This window comes from Halichoerus grypus, chromosome 9 (assembly GCF_964656455.1).
Source record: "Halichoerus grypus chromosome 9, mHalGry1.hap1.1, whole genome shotgun sequence".
NCBI classification, from domain to species: domain Eukaryota; kingdom Metazoa; phylum Chordata; class Mammalia; order Carnivora; family Phocidae; genus Halichoerus; species Halichoerus grypus.
The window spans coordinates 94,368,777-94,395,018 of NC_135720.1; the positions used below are offsets into that span (position 1 = coordinate 94,368,777).

Here is a 26,242-nt window from a genome sequence, read left to right on the forward strand (position 1 = left end):
GCCATCTAGTTCTTTAAAGAGATAAAGCCACCTGGGTGGCTCAGTTGGTTAAGCTCTGACTTTGGCTCAGGTCATGATCTTGGGGTCCTGGGGTCAAGCCCCCTCCTCCTGCCATGAGCCCTCCAAGGAGCCCCCCAAGGAGCTTATAGGGCCTAGCTCCACACTTAGCGGGGAGTCTGCTTCACTCTCCCTCCCTCTGCTCCTCCCCCAGCTCATGCTCTCTCTCTCTCTCTCTCTCATTCAAATAAATCAATAAAATCTTCAAAAAAATAAAAAATAAAGAGATAAAGGCAGCCTAATCAATGTGAAATCCAAGGACTTATATGTTAGGGTATTGCACAAAAAAAAATAACTGAATTTGGAGAAAAAAACATTAAATCAAACATTATCAAATGGTTAAGACAGTATGCAAGTTTTTGAAGTTTTTGCTCCAAGTACTTAAATACTTGATGGAAACTGTTTTTAAATTTTATACCTGTATCAAGCAATCTAATGAACCAGCCAATCTGCTTTAAAAGCTAATCGTTTATCAGTAAGGCTATAAATCATTGATCCTAACTGGGGATACATAGAAAATAAAGTGTTTTTACATGGTGGGAAGTAGCCATGCACATTACATGTTTTTTATTTGGTAGGCCTATGAAAAAAGAAAATTTGGACAAGTCTTACTTTATTTTCATGTTTATTTTATTTTTGGCCTTAAAGCTTTCATAAGAATCAATGTCAAGAGTCAGGAAATAGATTTAATGATGTCAATTCTTAGGAAATTGTCTCTGGTGCAAGCAAGCAATTCGTTTCTTTTCCATCTCACAGCAAAAATCAGATGAGTGAGGAAAAGTAATTCTTTACAGTTGATATGTATTATTTTGGCTCAAACAAAAAATATGTACGTAATATTTTTTCCTTCGGACTATGACAGACTAATGATCTTAGACTTGAATCTTAAATGTTAAAAAACAGAATAAAACTAAGCAAAATAACCTATGAATCTGGAGAAAAGTATATGAGACGGTTTTTCTAGGCATTGAACGGCGGGCAGTGGAGGCTTATAATCTTCAGTGGAGTGAGGACACATGAGGTGAGACGCAGACTGGCTCAGGTTTTCTGTGTGGAGGCATTTTGGGGGGCCTTAGACAAGAAGATAGAGCCTAGGATGAGAGCAGCAACCACTGAGCTGAGGAGGAGGCTGATTGGCGTCTGGGGCTCCTGAGGCAGCTGGGATTTTCAGGGAAAGGTACTATAGATGCGGGACTATGGGGAAGCACTGAACTGCCCTCATGAACGTGGTCAAGAGTTGGGCTCTGCATGCACAGACTGAGAGTCTGTGAGGCCTAACCAAGAGCAGTGGCTCCAGGGATGAGGGTCAAACAGGTGGCCAAGTCATGGGACACGCAAGGGACCCACCCAACTCTAGCCCAATGAGAGTGTGGAGAAATTGCAGTCTTTGGAAATGCAGCTTGGACCCCAGAGAGGCCATACCTCAGGAGCAGGGATACCTAGGATAGAGCTTATACCCTAGAACTAAAGATAAACGAAAACAGATCTACTCTGAAAAAATCATAATTTTAGGGGTTCATGGGTGGCTCCGTCAGTTAAGTGTCTGCCTTCAGCTCAGGGATAGAGCCCCCTGTCAGGCTCCTTGCTCAGAGGGGAGCCTGCTTCTCCCTCTGCCTCTGCCCTTCCCCCTGCTCGTGCTCTCTCTCTCTCTCTCTCTCTCTCTTCAAATAAATAAATAAATAAATAGAAATCTTAAAAAAAAAAAATTTATATTAATGAAGGCTGACAGGATTAAAAGGATTAATCAGAAATGTAATTGTCTCTCAAAACAAATCTCAACAGATTTTAAAGAATGAAAATGTATGAACTCTCTACACTTTATCATTCATAATCATGGCTAAAATAATGATGTATTCTAGATGAATGAAAGTGGAGATATGTCACAGCAAGGCAACTTGTATTCTAAGAAATTCTAGATGAAAATCTTCAAGGTCAGGCAAATGATATCCATATTGCAAAAGACATCTATATAAAATCTCCAGTTAACATTATACTGGAAGATGAAATATTGAGTGCTTTCACTCTGAGATAAAGAATAAGGTAGGGGTTCCTGGCTGGCTCAGTTGGTAGAGCATGCAACTCTTAATCCCTGGGTTGTGGGTTTAAGCCCCACGTTAGGGGTAGAGATTACTTAAAAATAAAATCTTTAAAAAGAAAAAAAAAGAATAAGGTAAGAATATCTATGCTTACTTTGTCTATTCAACATTGTATTAGAGTTCTTAGCCAATAAAATAAATCAGGAGAAATAAAAGATAAAAATATTTAAAAAGGAGAAGTAAAACACTTTATTTGCAGACAACAGGTACATGTACAAAATCCTTTAAAAAATTCTACACAATCACTAACAAAAACTAGTGGATTTAGCAAAGTCACCGCATACAAGGTCAATATAAGACAATAATTGTATTTTTATATCCTGGCATCAAATGACTGGAAAATAAAATTTTAAAACACTATTTACTATAACATCAAAAATAAATTTAACAAAATATATTCAAGACCTTTATACTAAAAACCATAAAACATAGCTGGAATAAATTAAAGAGATTTAAACAAATGGAGGGATAGATTGACTTCATGATTTGGAAAGCTCAGTCTTGTTAAGATGACAGTCCTCCCCAACTTGATTTATACATTTATTATTATGACAGTTGAAATCCCAACCATCTTTAAAAAAGGTCTAAATTGAAAACTGCCTTTAAAATGCACATGGAAAGGAAAAAGACCTGGAATAGCCAAGATAATCTTGGAAAAAAAGAAGAGCAAAGATGAAAGACTTATACTATCTAATTTCAGGATTTGGTATAAAGTTCCAATGATCAAGACAATGTGGTATTAGAGAAAGAACAGGCAGACAGAGCAATGGAAGAGTATAGAGAGTGCTGAATTAAACCTGCAGAATTACAAAGAATTTTTTACTAAAGTGCCAAAGAGGAAAGGAAATTCAATGGAAAAGGAAAGACTTCCCAACAAATGGTACTGAAACAACTGGATAAATGTATTGAAAAAATGAACCTCAACTTCTACCTCATACTCTACACGTAACCCGGGAGTCATCGTATGAATTCATAGCATAAATGAATTCATAGAATCCACAGAGATGGGATCATAAATTAAATGAAAAAATTATAATGCTTTTACACAAAAATAGGACAATATCTTCATGACCCTGAAAGAGCTAAGTAACTTTCTCTTTCTCTCTAGATAAATAAATTGAACTTTATCAACATGAAAAACTTCTGTTCATAACACACCATTAAGAAATGAAAAGTAAAGTCATACCCCAGGAAAAGCATTATCAATATACACGTCCAGCCAAGGACTTGCATCTAAAATGAATATTGTATTCCTACAAACAATTAATAATAAGCTAAACCATCCAATAGTATATTGATGAGAAGACTGGATAGGCACTTCACCAACAATGAATGGCAAAAAACATGAATATGTTTATGAATGTATAAAAACCATTTATGAAAATGTATATAAATGCAAAAACATATTTTATAAATGGCAAAAACAAATGAAAAAGTATTGAATCTCATTTGCTATTAAGGAAATGTAAACAAAATATACACTGACTAAAATAGCAAAATTTAAAAAGATAGCACCTGGTGTTGGTAAAGATGCAGAGCAGCTAGAACACTCATGAATTGCTAGTGGGAGTACAAGATGGTACAACTACTTTGGTACGCTTTCTGGCAGTTTTTTGAAAAACTAAAAATACATGTAAGATCCAGCAACTGTGCTTCTAGGTATTTATTCAAGAGACATTAAAAAAATCTATGTTCACAAAAAAACTTTTACTAGAATATATATAGGAGCTTTATTCATAATATCCTAGAATTTGAAATGACCCAAATATCTGTCAATCAATAGATTTATCCATTCTAGGTATGTTATGATATATTCACAAAATTGTATAATACTTAGTGTACTTAGAGAATGAACAGATACAAAACATGAGTAACTTGGAAATGGCCCAGATCTGGAGAACACCCGCAGAAGTTTTTTAAAGTAGCTTTTAATGAGACAACTTAAAAAGACTAGAATGACTTAGCCCAAATTAAATATCCATCTCTCTCTCTCTACCTATCCATCACCTATCTAGAATAGTTATGTTTTGTAAGATAACAAAGGATTATTTTAACATTTGTAGTTATATAATTTTCAGAAGTTCTTCCCATACTTTCAGTACCAAAAAAGAGCACATTGGATAGAATTATACCTTAGAAACGTGAAGAACTTTGTCTATAATTAGTTAATTTTAGTCTTCCACAATATTTCTTCTGATTTGATTTTTTATATCCCCCAAGTTCAAGATAAGAAATGTGTTTAAATTGTAGTGTGAGTAGGTATTTCGGACAGATCTATGAACTTCCTAACATTGATGTTTCACACTGGACCAAGAAATTATAAAAGTACAGCTGCGTGAGTCGAGAATTGTCAGGACTCTCTGGAATGTGTTAGTTGGCACCAGTCTGGGGGTGGGAGGGCAAACTAGATAATCTGGGAGGTCTCCTGGTGATACCTACTTAGGTGTGTGTGTGAAGGGGGTAAAGGTCTCTACAGCCTAGAGACAATCAACCAGGAGTCTACAAAGTCAGTAGACAAAAATCTCATTCTTAGTACTGATTCAACACAAACTAGATTCACCAAAACTTATCAAGTCAGATTTTTATGCCAAACAATGAAACTATTATTTCTAGACCTAAATCCCTTTAGAGTGATGGGGGAAGGTTTTTGTTTGTTTTTGCTTTTGAAAGAGGCTCTCTATTCTTTGCAAAATAATTCTCTGTATGTACATGTTCCAGGATTTGGTTAATGTTTACTCCTTAATGTTAATAATTTTGTTGCAAAAATTCAGTAACGATCACTTTTAAGATTATTTTGAATTTTAGTTATGGACTTTATATAGTATTGGATTTAAAAATGGATTTATAGCCTTTAATTCATTGCATGGCAAACTTTAAAAGCTCAATAAACACTACCTGTAATTATTTATTTAATAATTGTTTATTCTCTGCTATTTTTATGAGTGTTTTTAGAATCTTGATCAAGTTCACACATGTATTAATTTTATTTTGTTTTGTTTTGAAATTGAGCCATGTATCCTACACTTCAATAGATAATGAAATGGTCTTATCATTCTACATAATATTTAAGAAAGAAAGAACAAATTGTTTAATTGTGCTAAAACATAGTGAAAACATACCAACAGTGATGTAGGTTATATGCCTATTCTTTAGTTCTAAACGAGTGCTGTTTAAACTCTCACTTTGGTTTTAAATTTAAATTGAAACTGTTTGTAACACTTTCCCCCAAATAGTTTCTGACAGAAAATTCCTTTCTTAGTCCCTTGCCACTGAAGTGTTTTTCAAGTGTTGCAAATCCGCTCTATCTGTTGCCTTTCCTCTTGAACACAATGAAGGCTGTAGTTGGCATTCTAGAAAGGAAAAATGGGTTACTGGAAGTTGGACAGAATCCAAGCCTCAGACAGAGAGATGGAAAAATAGAACTATATAACCCTGAGCCCTGAACAATGTAGTTTAGTCTTAAGCATAAAAATAGTGTCTACAATATGTATTCTGTTCCCCCTTGATAATTTTAAATCAAAAAGATGATCCCTGCTCAGTTAGGAAGTTTTGTCCCATCCATCTTACTTGCTTTTGTAAGGTTTTGATGAAATCTTGAATTTTCTTATCTTTTCAACTGTTGGGAATTTAGTGGGGGGATTTGGGGACAGGGTCTTTGTTCTCATGCAATTATCTTTTAGATGGTATATTAAGTATAAAGTAAATGTTTCCCTGCAAATGGAGTTGTGTCAAAAATACTAAATAGGGACTTTCAGTTCACAAAAAAAGTTACTTCAAATTAACTGAATCCTGGATTTTGTACCATTTGTTTGGTATATTCTGAGTAAATATAGACTCTGTTTCTGAAATCTCACCTGTGCTATCAGTTTCAACATGTTCTTTTATTTATTTTTAAAAATATATCAAGGAGGGTATATAAAGTATGACTTTCACTTTTTTTGGAGAGTTGTATTCCCCATAAGACATAGTATAGCATCTGCCACATGTGAAGGTTCAGCAACATGACAGTTGATTGAATTTTTATAGCTATAATCTCAGTGAATGGAATATAGACCTGGAAAAAAAGAAATACATGGACCAGCTGAGTGCAGATTTTCCTTTGAGACATTTTAGAATCTTAAAAAGATAAAGACAGCCTTCTATGTTAGAGACAAGAAGCAAGTAATGTTAAACACCTGAGTATGTCATTTTACTTATCAAACTGATGTAGATAACCTTTACTTTTATTTAATTCTTTTCTCAGAATATAACTAGGAGTGAATGAAAAGCAAGATTCAAGGAGAGAGGAAAGGAAGTACCTGTTCTTGAAATCTAACCTGAAATGGCTTTAAGAGAACCGACAATTTCATATTTTAACAAGCAAGACATTAATCATAGATGGAAAAATGCTCTAATTTAATTAACACCAATTTCATGTTACTTTCTGCGATCTTTACTTTTTTCTAGAATCCAACCACCTCAGAGAGCAATTAGCCAGTTACCTGTAGGGAAATAACTTTCTCTACCTCCCCTTTCTCCCTTCTGTTCCCACCACTATTCTCTACCTAAAGTGGTGGCTGGATGATAAACTTCAATAAATGCTAGCTGAATTTCTCTTTCTTTTTTCACAAAATACATATTATATTAGATAAGATAATTTACACTTAGCATAATGTCACATAATGACTCATATATGTTAATTATAATTTTTATAGTCATGATTATCACTGATTCTCTGAACATTATAAAGCTATTAAATATCTACCTAAGTTTCATAAATTCATTAGGATTTTATGACTTAATATAGAATATCCTGTATGACTTTGAGTAAAAAAGGAGACACTATAGCTTCTAATTTCTGCACCATCATTAATATAGTTAATGCCACAGACTGTTTTATTCTTCTGAGGTTGCTGTTCTGCCTACATGTTCTGTGACATCCCTTACTTGAATTTATTAGGAAATGAATATTAATGAGTTTGCTAGTCCCTTACTCTCTCAGATGCATTCAGTGTTTTTTTCAAATGAGTCCCCTTAACTGTTACCATTATCATTGTCAGCTCTCGCCTGATTCACATCACTGTTTTCAGCTTTAGCAGGTTTCCTGCAAAAGCGAAAAAGAAGAAAGCTAGTTATAACTGGAAATATGTGAAACATATCTTAGCTGTGAGATGGCTTTTATTGTCACTGTGTGTTAAGAGCAATGTGGAGTAGACTGCTTAGGGATGTTTATATGGTTTCAGGGTTATGCCTGATTTGCCCTTTTGATCACGTATCAAGGGGTGAGAAAATAAAATAGAACTTGAAGTGTATTTTCTGTTTCTATACAAGAGCAATTCGTAGTATAGACATCATTGTGGAAATAACACTTGGCATTTTGCAGAGTCTAAACATCTCGTACTGTAATCAATGCCATGAGGATTACTGAAAATGCTCCCTAGCGTTAAATATTCCAAATCACTCTGTGATTTATTTTAAAGGAAAGACATCCACAGGAAAAGTGAGAAACGGTAGATTTTTGGAATTAGTATAAACACTGAGGCAGAGCATAAATATAAAAGTTCAAAAAGCAATTTTGTAGCTTCTTGGAATGTTTCCTAAGAGGTACTGATGGGGGCAGCTCTCGATTTGAAACTGCTTCATGGATTACTACTATATACATGAACTTGGATACGTTGTTGTTTTCTTGATTACATATTTTCTATTTTATCAGCTGTATTTCACATATAAGTAAATATAAAGCCAATTGCTATTAAAAGCAATACAAAGCACCAAGCTAGATATTTAAGTAAAAGTGTTTAGGTAAATGTTTCCAGAAGATGAGCTAAACATAGCCTCTGAATAAAATTGTGGTGCAGTTTGCTTGACAGTTTCTGAAGGCCCCTTTCTGAGGAGATAGTGCCCTGGGAATTTGTGGGGGGGAGGGAGGTGGTGGAGTGTAGCAAGGCCAGGTCAACTGAAACAGTGAGAAGGTATGAGCTTTTCCGTAGTCTCAGCTTCTAGGCTCGCCATGGTCAGCATCCAGCTCTGAGGTATAAGTCAAAAAAGAAAAAGAGAACAACAACATAAAACAAAAAACATTGCTATGGGAGGAAGTGACTATTCTCAGAGAACCCAGGCAGTGGGACTATCAGAAGAGAGCAGGAACTTTATAAATATATGTCAGGAAAGCTACTTATAGGTACTAGTCTGGTTTGGGCTCACCTAGACTTTGTCAGGTTCAAAGAAGAGTATGAATGGGAAATGCCACCTTTGTGATGTTAGCCTTCACGTATCTCTGTTGAGTCACACCCAAGATGGACTGTTTGACGAGTGCCTGAAGCACAGCTGTCATCCTGAGATCTCCCTTCAAAATCATTCTGGGAATTATCTTTGTTTCTCTTGTGTTAAACCTCCTTTATCCTGTGGCCCATGCTTTCATTTTCTTTCTGGCTTACTTCATTTTGGTGATGCATCTTGTGTAGGAAATTCCTAAGAAATGCTTTTGGGAATCAGATTTTTGGTACCTTCCATGTCTTAAAGTATCCTTATTACACCTTCATATTTGATGGCTAATTTAGTTGAGGCTGGAATTCTAGGGTGGAAATAATTTTTCACCATGATTTTGAAGGCATTTGTCCCTTTGTCTTCTAGATTGCAGTGTTGTTTTTGAGCGGTTAGCGTCCATTTTGATCCATGGGTCCCTACGTATGTGATTTGTATTTTGTCTCTGGAAGCTCGAAGAATCTTTGTCCACAAAGCAGACATTTCCATCCTGAAACTTTACACTTTTGATCAGTGAACTGAATTAATTCTTTGATAATTTCCTCCCTTCCCCCCTCATCTCTCTTTATGGAATCATGACTACTGGGGCCAATTCTGGACTCATCCTTTTCTTTCTCCTTCTTCTTTGTTTAGTCTTCCTCTACTGTTCCGTTTTGCACTCCTTTGACTTTGACTAATTTCTCTCCTTTTTGAAGAATTTTTCAACTTAATATTTCAAACTGAGATTGATTTTAGCTTTATTTACAAGAGATGTTTTAGCAATGATTATGTGTTTTTTGTTTTACAGCATCTTCTTCTTGTTTCATGAATGCAGTATCTTCTCTTAGCTCTCAAAGGATATTATGGTAGTTTTTTAGTAGTTTGCTTTTTTTTTTTTTTAAGTTCCTTCAAATTCCTCTTTTAAAAAGCTACTTTGTCTTTATATTTGAAGGTAGAGAATTTTCTCAGATATCTAGTGATCTTTTTGTTTCTCTGCTCTTAGTTAATAGTGAGAGATTAAAAAGCTGATAAACTTTTCACATATGGGTGGAACTTGTCAGTAGCATTTTCTCTTTAAGATATTCTTCCTTTGCCATTTTGTGGAGACTTAGTCCTTCTTCTGGAATGGTAGATTTCAATGAGAGGACTCTTTCATTCTCTTGTCTGCAAGGTACAAGCCTGGCTGTCAAATATTATGGGAACCAAATAGGGGAAAGAGGCTTGGGAACTCAGCATTCAGTATGCATAAGTTTGTCAAGTTTCTCTGTTTTCAGTATACTACCACACTCTCACTATAGACATCTGCTGATGCCACCATTTCCTCTCTCCAGAAAATTTCCAAACTGAGGCTCAGTGGGGAAGAGCAGTCACTGAGCAGCACAGATGTTGAGAGCAATCTAAGAGTCCACCTCCTTCTTAAACATCTAGTATTCAGGTATCCTTATTTTAACCCCAAACTCATCATACCCATTTCTGGAGGTACTAGATATTATCAGTTTCTGACATTTTTGAGTAATACGTGGTTTAAATAAGGTTGGTCCTTAGCTTTTCCTATTGCCGAATTTGGTTCTTTATGTAACAGTACATATGGGTTAGTTGGATGAATTATTAAATAATATGAAGAACATATCAAATTTTAGCAACAAAAATATTAGGAAATGGGCCATCTGATAATTGATATAAAATTGGATTGGAAACTCAGGAAGTTGTTAAATTTGAATCTAAATGAGACAGTCTGACTTGGATCTCAGAAGACTTACTGTTTCTTCCAGGTGTGCATCTTAAGAAACTTGGAGGATTTGTATAGTTTGAACTCAAAACCAGATACTGCTCAGTGATGAATTTTGCTCTGAGTTTTGTGGTTGACCCAAAATCCCAATACAAAGGAAAAGCCCAGGAGTGTGAAACCAGATCAACCAAAATATGAGACTGTTCATATGAATACTCTGTGACCTGAGACCACTAAGGATCCCTTGACTCTAATTACAGTGTGGTCTCATTCAATTAATGTGGAAAGAGCGTATGATTTCTTTATTGATTTTGGCACCTGCTACATCTTTATTAAATCTAACACATGTTCCGAAGTAGGTCTCCAATTATAGAAAACATCTTATAATACAATGTATAGATTCATCTAACACCATTTTAATAACATGCTCTAAAGAAATGTTAAGCAAGTTATGCACTATCTGTAAACGTACAGACTGAGGGAATGAACTTTTACTTTCAAGGAGGATGTTAGAAAAACATACCAAATAAAAGCAGTTGTAATATATTTTTTTTTAATTAGATTTTATTTATTTATTTGAGACAGAGAGAATGGGAGAGAGAGAGCACATGAGGGGGGGAGGGTCAGAGGGAGAAGCAGGCTCCCTGCCGAGCAGGGAGCCCGATGCGGGACTCGATCCAGGGACTCCAGGATCATGACCTGAGCCGAAGGCAGTCGCCTAACCAACTGAGCCACCCAGGCGCCCCTGTAATATTTTTTTTTAACAGAAAAGTAACTAACAAAAACAAAGCATATTTTCGAAGGGAGCAGCTATTTTCAATAATTTAGGAAGAAGATTAAACAATTATGAACATGTTACCAAAGACTTGGTTATATATTTTATACATATATATATTTATATATATACTTTATATATATATATATAGTGGAAAAATGAAATTCTTAAGCGTTTTTATAGAGAGAAAAATCAATGAGAATATATGAATTATATTCCAAAACTGCATAAATATTACCTTCTATACCACATGATTAATTATGGAAATTATTTTCAATATAATTTTATTAATAACCATAAAATGAGAGCAATGCTATTTAATTTATCTATTACCTTTTTCTCCTTCCTCAAGAGTAATATGTCCATTTAAGAATCATAGAGATTCTATTAGTCTAGCATATATTTTTAAGTTTTAAGATAGCTAGTGGAAACTGAAAATAAATATATGACATTAAGATTCTAAGTTATCATTGTTTATTTGAATTCCTTTCAAAGAAGAAAGGAAAAAAAAGAATATATAATTAGGAAAATACTATATTGTAATATGAGCAGGGCTCATTTAAGAATAAATGGTTGCTGGAGTGGAGTGCGGGTGGAAGGGATGGGGCAGCTGGGTGATGGACATTGGGGAGGGTATGTGCTACGGTGAGCGCTGTGAATTGTGTAAGACTGGTGAATCACAGACCTGTACCCCTGAAACAAATAATACATTATATGTTAATAAAAAAAAAAGAATGAGATAACTCTATACACATTGACGTAGAAAGATGTCTACGGTTTGAGAAGATGTCCATGATATGTTGCTAAATTAAAAATAGTTGTGAAACAGTAAAAAAAAAAAAAATAAATAAATGATTGAAGGATTCCACTTTTGGCTAAGTTGGATTAACAGGGTCTACGTACTATCCCTCCTGAAAGAACCAACCAACCAAAAAGAGAACCAGAAGCTGACATATATTCCTATATTCATTCATTCCACATGTATATTGAACACGTAGTGTATGCCAGAGTTTGAGGTAGGAGTCAAGTGTACAGCAATGAGCCAAGCAAAAGTGTTACTGTTGTCAAGCTTAAAATCTAGTGAGGGAGACAGACAGCAAATACACACTTCTTAGGAAACAAACATGGGCCACCAAAGGCTACTTCTGGTCTTGCCTAAGCAGACAGATCAGCTACCCTTATATTAGAGTATATGTGTAATATATTCTTATATATCATTCTATTCCTCTTCTTAAAAACCTATACAACTATGTAATTATGTCTCTAGTAACCTTATATATCATTAAAAACAATCACATTTCTCTGTGACCTCCTTCCATCTACCAAACTTCACTGATGCAACCCATTTGGTGGAAGCAATTCGTAGTTTGCTTTTGTTTCAAAATGACAGACTGAACTGCAGATTGAACTTGAGTGAAGTCTATTAAAGGTATTGTATCAATTTGAAACTTGAAGCACTAAATTTGAGAAAGACATTTATATGTTCAGCCACAAAAATTCTCCTATCTTTCATACTATGCAAACTCTGCTTTAACCTTCTTCTTTTTACCCCCCTAGAGAAATTCCGAACAAATTTATTCTAGTTTTTCTTTCTTCCCATTAAATACAATTCTTTTTCCTGGGTACAAGGTTTCTAAAATTCTCCAAAAAGAGCACTGACTACATTAAAAATGCGATATGAAAAAAAAATCTTTATTATATAAATAAAGATACGCAAACCCTGACAATTGGTACACTTAGGGTGAGTGGCTTCAGTTTGACATCATGTGTACAATGACATCAACATTATCTCTTAATTATAACCAAAGGAAGTGAGAATCAATTTCAGGCTTGGGGAAGGGCTGTTGAAGGGATAATAGACTTCTGATGTCTGTATTGTCACAGTAGCACAAGAGTTAATTCCTGTGACTCTTGACCTTTTAGTGTCTTCTAACCAAGTATTGGCATTAATCTACTGCTTATCTGTCACCCACCACATTGTATAGTTCCAGGCTCTGTTTTCAATTATCAGTCATTAGAGTAGGCACTGAGCAATTTCAGAAGAAAACTCACAAAACCTTTGACCTGTTTTTGTCAGATAACCGCAAGTATTCACTGTAGATAAACTATCGTTGCTTTATATTCAAGATGTAAAGGAAGGTTCTTTGCCGTATACCAACTTACTGTAACCTTTGTCACCTTCAGGTGGTTAAAAATGGACTGTTTTATTTTGCTGATGGAACAGAAGAATTCACGAGGTCATTCAGTGAAATCTGGTGAGATTAGAATGGTTGACCTCTAGCTGCCAGGCAATCTATAAAACCCACAGATTTTTCTACTAAAGAAAACATGAGAACTAAATATTTACCAAGAGGTGATTATCAGACAGCTGTGCTTTTATGTTGACTTCTTATAGGCAAACACAAACTTTTCTCAAATATTTATACACAGTGTGATTGAAATCCATTATTTATATACTAAATATACTCACTCATCATTAAATAATCATTTCTTATTACACAAAGTGAATTAGTCAGGTATTCTGTATTTACTCTAAACTAATTTTTGAAGTTGAATATTAATATTCAATCCACAGAAGATGAACATTTGTTTTAAATTCCAATTCATAATTTCTTGTATAAACTACTTATGATAAAAACAATAACAAAATATTTTCTGTGCTTTATGATGCATTGTTGTCCTCAGGGGGTAAAAATAATTCAGAGACTCTCAGACTCCCTGAAAGAGATGTGTCAGAATCAGTAAATTTGATTAGATTATGGGTAATATGTGAACATCAAAATATGAGCAACTGTGTTCTTTCTCTACCTTGCACATGTGAAATATCCAAGCAGGGTATCAAGTAAATACAATTATTTTCTATCCACTCTTGTAAAAGTCTAGCTCTGGCCTGAAAGGTTTTAACTCCACTATAACGAATTAAAAAAAAATATTAATCCCCTTTATTAATATACCTATATTCCAGATAAACAAAGTGACATTTTGATGATCAAAATGGCTGTGTTTTTTTAGGACAGGTAGCAATTTTCTATAATTAAACTTTTATTGACCATTTCCCATATAAAAAGTCCTGTTTGGAGTTTATGCAGGAATATAAAGATAAGAAACAAAACAAAAAGAAAACGTGGATATTTCTCTAAAGTGTCTTACCTGTGGGGTGACACAATAATTACAATGCAAGTGGAAAGTGACTAATAGGATATCTACCACTTTTTGAGAACTTGCTGTGTTCCAGGCACTTACACTAAGACTCTCTCAAATATCATTTAACCTTTACAACACACTAGAGTGGGCCTTTTATCATCTACCTCCATTTTAAAGATGGATAAATAAAGGCATAGGGATATTGAATCACTTTCCTAATATCACACTCTTTACTAAGTTAGGTAAATAAGATTGAACTCAAGTTTTTCTTACTTCAGATCCAGCTCTTAATTATGTCATGTTCATTATCTAAAGAGAGGTACAGAAAAAGTGCTATGGGGTCCTCAGTGGGAGAAATTAATGTAGACAGAAATTTTCAAAGTAGGGTTTGTGGCATTGGAACTGGAGATTTTTTTTAAGATTTTATTTATTTATTTGAGAGAGAGAGCACAAGCAGGGGACGGAGCAGACTCCTCACTGAGCAGGGAGCCCGACCCGGGGCTCGATCCCAGGATCCTGGGATCATGACCTGAGCCGAAGGTAGATGCTTAACCAATTGAGCCACCCAGGCACCCTGGAACTGGAGATGTTAAGTAGAGGTAGGATTTGGAGTTCTGAAAATGGGAAAAGCATCTTAGTTAGAGGACAGGGGGAGGAAAACCATCAAATTAGGAAAGGGAGAGGATTATTAAGGAGTCATTAACTCATCCAACTTTCTTTCAAAATTGAGTGTTGACTATATACTTGCCTGTGATATCGATTACAAAAATATAAGTTCCTGTCTTTAACTATTAGAATACATAATGCACCAATGGGATGGGAAGAGTGGAAAACATTGATCCATTCCTAGTAAACTCTTACTATTCCTCAGATTCTACCACTGACCTCCTGGACTCCATATTGTGCAATGACAATGAACTATTTATTATTCACTACTTTGGCCATAGCCTTCAAATCTCTTTCCATCAATATGAACGCTTTACCTGATAAAAATTTTTTAAGACCAAGTTCAAAATGATCTCCTCCTGCAGCATCCTATATACAATGTGTTGTTCTTTCCTTTTTTATTCTGCCTTATATTACACATATCCCCAGTAGCCTCAACACAGTTGTATCCCAATGGTACTTTTCCATGGCTTGCTTTCTCATCCTGAGCTCCCATCTCTTTTCTTCTTATATCTCCTTAGCTTTTAGGATTTGGCCCAGAGCAGTTATCCAATAAATATTTTGGGATTGAACAAATAGAAGAGTCACACAGTAGCTATTTTTAGGATAATCAAGATGAGTATATGTGGAAGATGAGAAAAAGAAGAGCAGCCCTCTGACAGCCAGGAGATGGACTGCGTCCATTAAGGGAGAAGGAACAAAAATTTGAAATATATTAATTTTATCAAATAAAAAATTATTTAACTTATTGTTATTATTGTTTATTTATTATTATGAAATATATCCATGTTCATGCCAATGCCTAATCTGTAAAGCTGCTATCATTATAGTAATCTAAATAACTACCGAGGGCTGAGTGCTGGGCTCATCCAGTCTGAGGGCAGGTAGAACACGCATCATCTTCACCCCAGTTCCAAGCTCTCTTCGTACAAGATTGAATTCTTTGTGTTCCTAAGTCACTTATATTTGTTAAAGCAAAATAACATTTAGATATTGGACCATTAATTAAATTTTGTTAATTTCAAAATTACGTGTATTCGACATTGACTCAGGAAACCAATTTGTTTAGCCATTTCATTAAAATATTTAAAGTATTTAACCACCTCACCTTTCTTTTGAGATTTCCTTCTCTATAAAACTGAATTCAGGAAGCATTTATGAGTACAAGTAAGAGCATTTTAACTACAGAACATTTGAAAGCCAATTGAAATTGTTCTTTGAAACAATATGTTCAGGGGGACAGTTTTCCCTCCTTCAGGTCAAGCATTACTGTGGTGTTAAGAGGCTCTTAAGGTTTCTGGAATCTGGAGTTTACCACACTCTCTGGAATGGTTATCCATTCAAAGGAGCATGTGCATGTGTGCTCACCGATCAATGAATAGGCCTTAATGGGACCAGTTTATGTTTCTCACTGGACTAGCCTGTGAAGGATATCTTGTGAAGTGATACATCTTGGTAGTCATATGTTATCTGTGCTTTTTTCCCCTTTTACTTTAAAATGCAACGCAGATAAGTAATAATTCTATGAGTAATCGCTTAATGATTTTTTGCACTCAGCAGCAAACAATGACCTGTACTCTTTCAACAGCGGGCTCAGCTCCTGGGAGAACGCTATCTTTGCCTTGCAGCTACTGATTCTATTTGTGTCTTCCGAGTTATAGCCCGTGTGTGGGAGATTAAGACTGATTGCCCATGAACGCATCTCCCGAAGACTGCAGATAAATCACTACATAGATAAAACTGCATCCTCTGTCAATTAATTCTACTCTTCAGATATGGTAGATGTGAAAATCTTTAATCGGGACATTTCTATCCAATTTCTATTAATGATAAAGACATTCAGAGAGGTGTCTGGGAAAGAGAGGGACTGCAACCAGTGATTAACTTCTGTTAAGTTATACCTCGGCAATAAAAGTTTCCAGTGACTGTCTTTAAACACGAGAAGCTTAATCTTTGTGAAACATTGGCAATTTAGAGCATTTAGAATGTAGTTTGGGGCTTCTGTTTAACTGTGTGTTTCTTTTTACTGTCAGCCCATTAATCATGGAATGTGAATCTTTCGATTCATATTTTACCTCTTGGATGCTTTGATGTTGCCACTTTTTAAAACCACATAATAATAATTAATAAATTCTCTGGTTCTGTCAGTGTAGGTGAGCTTTTTTTTGCTCCAGGTAGTTCACATAGATGCAAATGTTTGAAATAGACAAAAACCTGTTTCCTAGAAGCGAATATTCACCACCATCATTATGATTGTGTTTTGAGTGATAAACTGTATAAATTTTGCTGAATTTTTGGTGATTTATTTTCTCTGGGTTTGTATATATATATATGTATATATCTATATTTGTATATATATGTATATATCTATATTTGTAATATATATATGTATATATCTATATTTGTATATATATATGTATATATCTATATTTGTATATATATATATATATGCAGGAAAGCAACTGTTTTTAATTTATGCAGAGCGCACTGTTGGCAACCATCATCTTAGATAAGCAAACAATCCTATGTTGATGGACTTATTTAACCTTTTTGGTGATATTCATTGGCTTACACCTAACGATCTTCCAAACAAGCATGTTTCCTCATTGGCAGTGTGAGAAGTGTGTGCCATACTGTATGTATGGCCATTGGCAAAATATAGCCTATGGACCTTGTTAGATATGTAAGCGGATATGAAAATAGCAGTCTGGGCAGGTCACTGTGTTCTCTTTTTAAATGCAATTTTCATAGGTGAATTGATTGATACAGATGTGTGTTTTAAATCTACTTATGTGTGTTCCCAAACTCTCTTTTCCACTCCACAGCAGAGAAATGGTGTCTGTGGTATGGGATAAAGGAATGGTCTTCACTAGAGAAAAGTGTCAACCTCCTGACCTCAGTATGTTTTAACATGTGTCATTCTATCCCCTTGACAAGTCTGGATCTGCTTTCAATGAGCGAAACCTCCTGTCTTCGTTTTTGTTTTTTTGTTTGTTTTTTGTTTGTCTAGTGATTAAGAGAGTCTTTTCTACCACCCAATAGGAATGTAATTATGATTTCATGGAGTCTTACATATTTTAACTTGGCAATACAGATTTTATTAGAAATGATGATAAAGGTGATTGAGGAATCTCATGGGATTTAGTTGATATAACATTCAAATTAAAGAGTGAATTGAGAGGCCCAAATATTTAATACAATGTGAATTAAAAAAGCAAAAATCGTATATATATTCTGATTATTTTCTTGTTTATTTGTTTATCTTTTGAGCTTTCCAAGCCATTTATAACTGCAGTGGGTTATAGGACACTGTAATATATGGTGAAACAATGCTTAATATGTACCCAAATCATCAGATATAAACACGGCAGGGATATCTCCTATAACAAGCTTATACTTTAAGGGATATAAAACATGTCTGTACATCCTTTTTCATCTGTTTTGGGAGGGTAGTTTTAGTAGTAGGTCTGGTGGAGAAAAGGTTGGAATATGGAAAGTTCCAGCTGGTCAGTTACAATTATTTTAAAATATGGTTGTAATAAAAGGATGACCTTGCATACTAATACAGATGTTACATAATATTAATTCAAATTATGAATACAATCACTTGCTTATTCATAAAAATTTCCTTAGATAAGAAATGGCATCAATATTAAATAAGTGAATATAACATGACATTTACTACAATAAAGATTGGAGGGACTGAGTTCTAGAAGAATGAGCAGAGTCCAGAAAGCATGGCATCTTCTATAAAGTAGGAGCATCATAGAGGAGAATGAAAGCATTGAAAGATCAACTTTGGTGAGTGATAATGAGATAAAACAAAACCACATCTAGGAAAAAAACACAGTGTTATGTTGTTGAGGGCTTGGGGATTGAATTCTTTTTTTTTTTTTTTTAAGTTTTATTTATTTATTTGACAGAGAGAGAGCACACACAGGCAGGGGGAACAGCAGAGGGAGAGGGAGAAGCAGGCTCCCCACTGAGCAGGGAGCCCGATGTGGGGCTTGATCCCAGGACCCTGGGATCATGACCTAAGCCGAAGGCAGACACTTAACTGACTGAGCCACCCAGGCACCCCAGGAATTGAATTCTTGACTCTGGAATGAAATTTGTTCTCTCCCCATTATTCATAGTGGGGTTTTGGGCAAGTTATAGAAACTTGGAGACATAAGTAAGGTATGAGGATTAAATGAAGTATGTGCCAAACAAATGAGAGTTAAAGAAATTATCATGCCTTTCCTCAACAGGTAATGCAGCAGGATGATACTTAGTGAAGAGATAGAGTCGTATTTTCATCCATTCATATGCTCTTCTGTTCAGTATTTATTAGAAGAATTCTTTGAATCAAGCATTGTTTGTGTTAGATGCGAATTAACCATAGTTGATCAAGCCCTTGATTCTCCAGCCTATTCTCCACCTTTTTGTGTACTGCTGAGAAACATCGTAAAAATATACTAGCTATGAACTAGTCTCTAAGTACAGAACCGTAGGATGTCATTACGTAGGTGGTATGGACATTGAGCAAAGATTTATAATGAGCTTTAGAAGACAGACATCTGTTACCACCTAGCTGTCATCACCCAATTTCTTATTCTTAAATTAGGGGTATTAATATTTGACACCTCCCTAGCCTTGCTCTTTGAGGTAACTGAGAGTACCTTGTGAATATTTGTGAGCATCATTAGGAGTGCAAGGCTATATAAATATAAGTTTTATTCCATTATTCATTCCAACATGTCCCATGGAATTTACTAGTGCAATTACAACTCAAAGCAATAGGATATAAGAATTTGAGTCACTGGACAAATCTGCACTGCAACTTTATTTTGCGTGGTATATTTAATATAAAATTTTATTAAACTCTTTGAAAATTTGCCCCCTTAAGGGGTTAGGTTAAATAACCTGGATTAGAAAACTGAAATTTTATAATAACAGCTGAAATTCTAGCTTTCCACTTTATTATACTAACATCTCACAGGGGATTCCAGAACAGTAGATGACTTTACGTAATATGAATTCAATACTTATTTGCATTATGCAGGTGCATGCTTTAGATTGGATCCTAACAAACTCATGTCTCAGGCCTTATTTTGAGGACTATAGGGTTTGTTTTTTTTTTTGGTCTAAATTTCAAATATAAAATTGATTGTTAATGAAAAATTGCACGATGATTGTTATTTAGAATTTTAAATATTGACTTTCAGAATAGAAAAATATATTTTTGAATGGCTGGTTGGTGCATTTATGATAAAATACGGAACTCCTCAAGCAGAGTCTGCAACAGTGCAACCTAGTCAAACGCATGAACATTTCTACAGCAAAGCAATAAATATTTATATAAAGTGGGATAGAGACTTTAAGTTGCCTCAAATCAGCTAATTTCCAGTTCTTCTGCCAAATTAACTTGAAGCCAAACATTCAGTTTTCAGAGCTTTTTGGATTTTGGACTTGTGTATCTGAGATTTCAGATTTCATAGCTTGGTGGCCTCAAATGCTTGATTCATATTCATGGGTATTTATTCTCTCTGCCTCCTCAGTTACTTCATCTTCAATGTGAGGATAATAGTAGAACCTACCTCACTGGTTGTTACAAAGTATAATATGTTAATATTAACACAATGTTTAGAACAGGACCAGAATATAATGAGTGCTATTTAAATAGTTTTATAATATCATCTACTTAATTTAGAATCAGAAAAGAACAGGTTTGCAGGGAATTAAGTTCAGTACTCTGTAAACAAAAGTTGTGGCATGTTTTAACATGGCAAGTTTGAAGGCACTTTCATTTATTAGATGCAGGCATTTTCTACCCTTATGCTTTCCCTCTCACATGGCTGAACTAGAGAATGGGCAACCAGAGCCCCGGGAGATGTGTTCATACCAGTCTATGCTATTGCCAGTAGAAGTTTAGACAGAAAAGAAGTTTAAAATTATGGACCAAAATAGCATCCTAAAAATGAGATTACCTTCCTTATTTAGGGAAAAGTTGATGAATGATCTCCCTGGGAGTGGACCTCTCTTAGGACCAAGATAGTGATATTAAAAAAACAAAACAAAACATGAGTCAGTTGAGGTGGTGTCACCTTGAGCCAGACAGCTGAAGAGCACCATCCTTGCCAAGCTCCACAGGACAAAAATGCCCCTAGGCGTGGTTTATATTTTTCTTTGTTGGCTTAGGTATGGGAGGTAGGGGTGGAGATGAGCTCCTCGCTCTCCTAAACCACCTCCTCCTCCTGGGGAAAATAAACTGAAGATTGTTTTGAAGGATGAAGGCAAGGAAACATGCATTCCTTTGTCATGAGCTTCTTCATGGACATGGAACCCATCTGGCCGTGGAACACAGAGTTCTAGCAGCCTTGGCTTCCACAGTCATTCCTGGATGGGCATGACCCTCTTCTCTCTTCCTTCATCTTAATCCTTCCTCTAGTTTAGGACCTCAAGTTTCAGATATTTATAGCAGTGTTGATATGATTTCGATGAAGCACCTCAAGATATTTTCATATTTTCATGCAACTTTTTCAACTTGTGAATTCATTTATACAATTTATACATTTTTTTTATCTTCTTGCAACACAATTTTAGCAATGACACACATCACTGAGAACATGCACAAGTGTGATTGTAGGCTGTAATTATGAGATACCTTGTGCACAGTGCTTTGGAGTGAGATTTTTGTGATCCTGTCCTGTAGTATCCTAGATAACTGAGATTTTGAGAAAGCTACCAATACTGAGAAACAGAACTCCATCAAATGATAGTGCAGTACTAAAAACAAGTCCTTTGAATAGATAATTCCTTAAGAAGGTGTTTGGTGCCCAGTGGATATAGACTGTATGAAATAATACTCTATTTTACAAAGCCAGGTTTGATAATAATATACCTGACACTTACTGTCCTGAATTCTTCAACATTCCATAATGTTCCCAAGAGGAAAAGTTCTCTGACTTCATTTAGCAGGAAGGTTGTTGAAGGGGAAAAATATGTTTCCCTCTATTTTGAGTAAGAACAGACAGAGGTCTTTGGAAGGCTTTATGCTGCACCATGGGTAAGGAGGTTGTACTAAACAATCTATTAGAAGTAATAAAAGTGTTATTTAAAAAAAATAAAAGAACATTTTATTTGCTAAAAGGAGAAAAAAAATCTTCTGGGGAAGGCATTTTAGAAGTAATCTTTCTTGTGAACATAAATTTGTTTTATTTACTTGACCTTTATAATGTCATAAACATAGTCCTTTATGTGCCTGCAATTTCTCAGTCCTTCCTATTTTCCTCCCTCAGGTGTGTTAAATCTCATCACTGATTTCACCTGGAACCCTGGGGGTTTCTATAATGTATTCCTAATTCCTGTATGAATCCTTCTGTGTTCTGGTACCTGATACATACTAGTAATCATTTTATAACCTTTGCTTTTTAAAACATTTTTGGATAGCCTTTCTACTTAAGATCCAGGAATTTGTATGAAACCACAGAGGTTATATTGCTTTTGAACTAAATGTTGTTGGTTTGTGGAATTTCCTTCCACTGGAAACATGTATGGGTCTGTGGTTCTAGTGTTTTCTCAGTTTTATAATATCCTACTTGTTTGTCTTCATTTTCAAAGCTGGAGAATTTACCATTAATTTCCATATTTTATAAAGGACTAACTTTTTTCCTTCCTTTTTTTTTTTTTCTTCTTCTTCTTCCAGTTGAAAGAGACAAGGATTTTTCTCACCAGCGAAGGCATTACAAAGAATTCCGGTTTGATCTGACTCAAATTCCTCATGGAGAAGCAGTGACAGCAGCTGAATTCCGAATATACAAGGACCAGAGCAATAGTCGATTTGAAAATGAAACAATTAAGATTAGCATATATCAGATCATCAAGGAATACACAAATAGGTAACGACTTTATATCTAACTTACTATGCAAACAAAGGTTAATTGTAGTAAAAACCATTGATAATCCATGTGATCTATCAAATCATGTTTTGTTTGGATGTAATGACATTGAAAGCCAGGTATAGACACGTTGAAAATAAGAATAATTGATCTGAAAAATGGCTCCCACCTTCCCTAGCTTTTCCTTCCTCCTGATACCAATCTGTATACTAGATGGTTTCATGCTTCCCAGGTCCCTTGTCTCATTTTGTAAATGAGAAAATTTCCATTTTAGTATGCACACATAAAATTGATAATTAAGGGTGCCTGGGTGGCTCAGTTGGTTAGGCGACTGCCTTCGGCCCAGGTCATGATCCTGGAGTCCCGGGATCGAGTCCCGCATCGGGCTCCCTGCCCAGCGGGGGGTCTGCTTCTCCCTCTGACCCTCTTCCCTCTCGTGCTCTCTGTCTCTCATTCTCTCTCTCTCAAATAAAATAATAAAAAAAAAATCTTAAAAAAAAAAAAAAAAAAAAAAAAAAAAAATTGATAATTAAAATGATTTAAATAACTTGGTGTTTTGTAAGTTAGAGAAGAGCAGCTTTATTTCACCCTGGCATAAATGTAAATTGCATGTGTGTTGTTATGTGTATTTTGATATAAGGCTTTACATTTGCAACAGGTTCTGACCGTTAACCTGTATGTCTTCTGTCTGTAAAATGGTTAATTCAAATGGTGCAAAAATGGACAGATAACCTGAAATGCTAAATATATGAAAACTTCAGTTAATAATTACTGCAAATGAAGCATCAAATAGAAGAGTTGCAAAGAAAGCTTAGTGTAGTTCTCAGGCCTTTCCCCTAGTGAAGAAGTCTCTTGGGTAACACCTTTATAGGTGATAAGCCACCTTTGTTGGACGGCTCTTCTATTGTTGTTGTCTTTTTTTTAACTCTTAATTGATATGTCATATTGAGGTGAAATCTGTCTCCAGTAGCTTCCATTCATTAGATCTAGATCTTCCCTTTGGTGAAATGTTATGTCTTTCTTTGATGAGACAGATATTTAAAGACAGCTATCTTGTCCCCTCCAAGGCTCCTCCCTCTCCTTGTTGAATATTTCTAGTCCCTGATGTTTAGATTTCTCTTGGTCTTCGAGAGTGCCAGAGTTCCCAATGGGTGCTCAATGGGACAATAGCACCTCATAATGCTCAATGAAGAAAAAAGAATAAAAAGCTTCTGAGGTCAAATGCATTTGAAAATCCTATCTGTTAGACCATTCTCTAGGAGATTCACAATGCACATCAGAATATTAAAGTCTTAAAAAAAGCTTTAGAGTAAAGAAACCTAGTTTTCCTCAAAATTATTTGACTATGAAATCTTTTCCTTTGGGTGTATAATACTTTATACTCCTGAAACACTGTTTCAGCCAGATGGACTTTAATAAGTGCTGATCTTATTTTAAGAGCAGTAATCCAAGGCAGAAAAATCTGTGTTCCTTTCTCAGCTCGAACACTCACTAGCTATTTGTCTATGGGTAGATTTTTGTTTGTTTGTTTAAATCTCAATCCAGTGGTTTCATTTATAAAATAAGTATACTAAGTTTTTGGGGGTTTTTTGTTTGTTTGTTTTTGTCAGAGAAAGAGCCTGGCATACTACATTGTATTTTTTAATACTAAATAATGATGGTGTCTTTTAAAATTAAGTGATGAGAGGGGTCGCCGGGGTGGCTCAGTCTGTTGAGCATCTGCCTTTGGGTCCTGGGATGGAGCCCTATGTCGTTGGGTTCTGAGCGGGGAGTCTGCTTCTCCCTCTCCTTCTGCCCCTGCCCCTGCTCATGCTCTCTCTCTCTCTCTCTCAAATAAATAGATAAAATTTAAAAAAATAAGATTAAGTGATGAGAATTAAAAATTATACTCCAAATATTATTTAATTATATTGCCATAACTAACCAATATTTTAGTTGTAATTTTCTTTTTCTGTTTATTTCCACTCTTGGACTGTGAGCTCATTAAAGAAAAGATAGTGTCTTAAATATTTTTTTTAATCCTCAGCACTAATTTGTTTGATACAAATTAAAATTTTGAAATTATTTTTACCCATGATTGGGATAATACTCTATTAACATATATTAAAATACTTGAATTATCTCCATTTTTGGTCATTCACAATATTTATGCATACAGAATTTATAGTTGGTTATTTCATATCCCAAGTGTTTTTTACAGGAACCATTGGTATACCAGGTCTCTATCCTCTGGAGTATACTTACTGATTGTTTGAATCTAAATACAGACCTTACATTGATCACAATTTAAAATCCTAACTTTTATTTAACTCTATTGTTGTATATGCTCATGATATTTTTAAATGTTATCCACCAAACTAGCCATCCGTTTCACTTTCTTTTACCTCTATTCTCTAAGTATGTGAATTGCATAATTTAAGACATAATAAACATGATGAAAATAAAGGACTATTAGAAGAGACTCTTGATAATAATTTATAGATTGATTCCTGATGAACTCATGCTGATTTTTATGAATAATACATTTGGGAATATTTATGGGTGTTGATGCTTAGCTTATCAGATTTCACAGTTTTGAAAATTTCAGTTTCTTCAAACAATGGGACATTTGTTTATTTTGAAACTTTGCTATTTCTCTAATTATACCTGGTTTGAAAAATACTGCTCTCAGTGTTTCTACAACTACATCTGCATGCTTTTTCAGTATTCTTGAGTATAATTTGGCTAAGTCTTTACTTATTTTAACATGTGTTTAGATCTATTCTAAGATCCAAGATTTCCTAATATCCTTGATATTTTCCCTAAATCTTTGAGAAATGATTTCTAAAATCTTAAGTACTCTCTTGGCTTGCCATTCTAAACTCTAGGATGGTATAGATTGCATAGGTTGTTATCCAATTTACTGAATAGCATTTATAAAAGTTCAATTCAGTAAATTCGATTCCATATTAATTCAGTTCTCTTAAGTTGACATTCTTGAAATCCATCATGTATTGTTGCTGAATCATCCTGTAGGCTTATGCTATACTTACTATTTTCTGTGGGTTTTGTTTTTGCTAATGTGTTTAGGCTTTTTCCTAGTTATCTTTTTCAATCTCTGAAACATGCAAACTCACGCATGTATACCCTACATTTCAATTTTGTATACTATTGATCAGCTGAGAGAATCTCTGGCAAAATTCTTTCCTTGGCTTTGAAATAGACATTCATCCATTACTAGTGGTTTATTAATCCACAGTGTGAGAAAATGCCCTGTCTTTGTCATACATTCAGGATTCACTTTTTGCACTCTACTTTTTGTTCCAAAGAAATATATAAATATATTTAAGGGATGGATGATATAGAAACAGTATATGTGCCTCTTAGAATATTTCAGGTTTCTATGTGGGATTTCAGCCACCATAGACATAGTGATGTATAGCAATAACAGCACGGACTTTGGAATTTCCCTATGGGGAGATTGCTGTATATCTTAGGATTTCAGTTTACAAATATGAAATAAGTATTACAGAACAATAAAAGTATTTCAGATGATTTGGGAAGAACTAGTGCTTATCACAGTACAAAGACCATAGTTGATACTTTATAAATACATTGGTCAATATATACTCATATAGCTCAGTAGGAGCATCTATTTTGCTAGGGTTTATAGGATTGTATGCATAGGGGAACC

At 34.9% G+C, this 26,242-nt stretch overlaps 1 protein-coding gene across 2 annotated transcripts in view; it reads left to right on the plus strand.

The window, feature by feature from the left end:
- Nucleotides 1-26,242, plus strand: part of BMP5 (bone morphogenetic protein 5) — a 119,177-nt gene that overhangs the window by 34,104 nt on the left and 58,831 nt on the right. For both annotated transcript variants that reach the window (XM_036120597.2, XM_036120598.2), the window contains exon 2: nt 22,377-22,569. In XM_036120597.2, the coding sequence (XP_035976490.1) occupies nt 22,377-22,569 (193 nt within the window). The remainder of the gene's footprint in view (nt 1-22,376; nt 22,570-26,242) is intronic.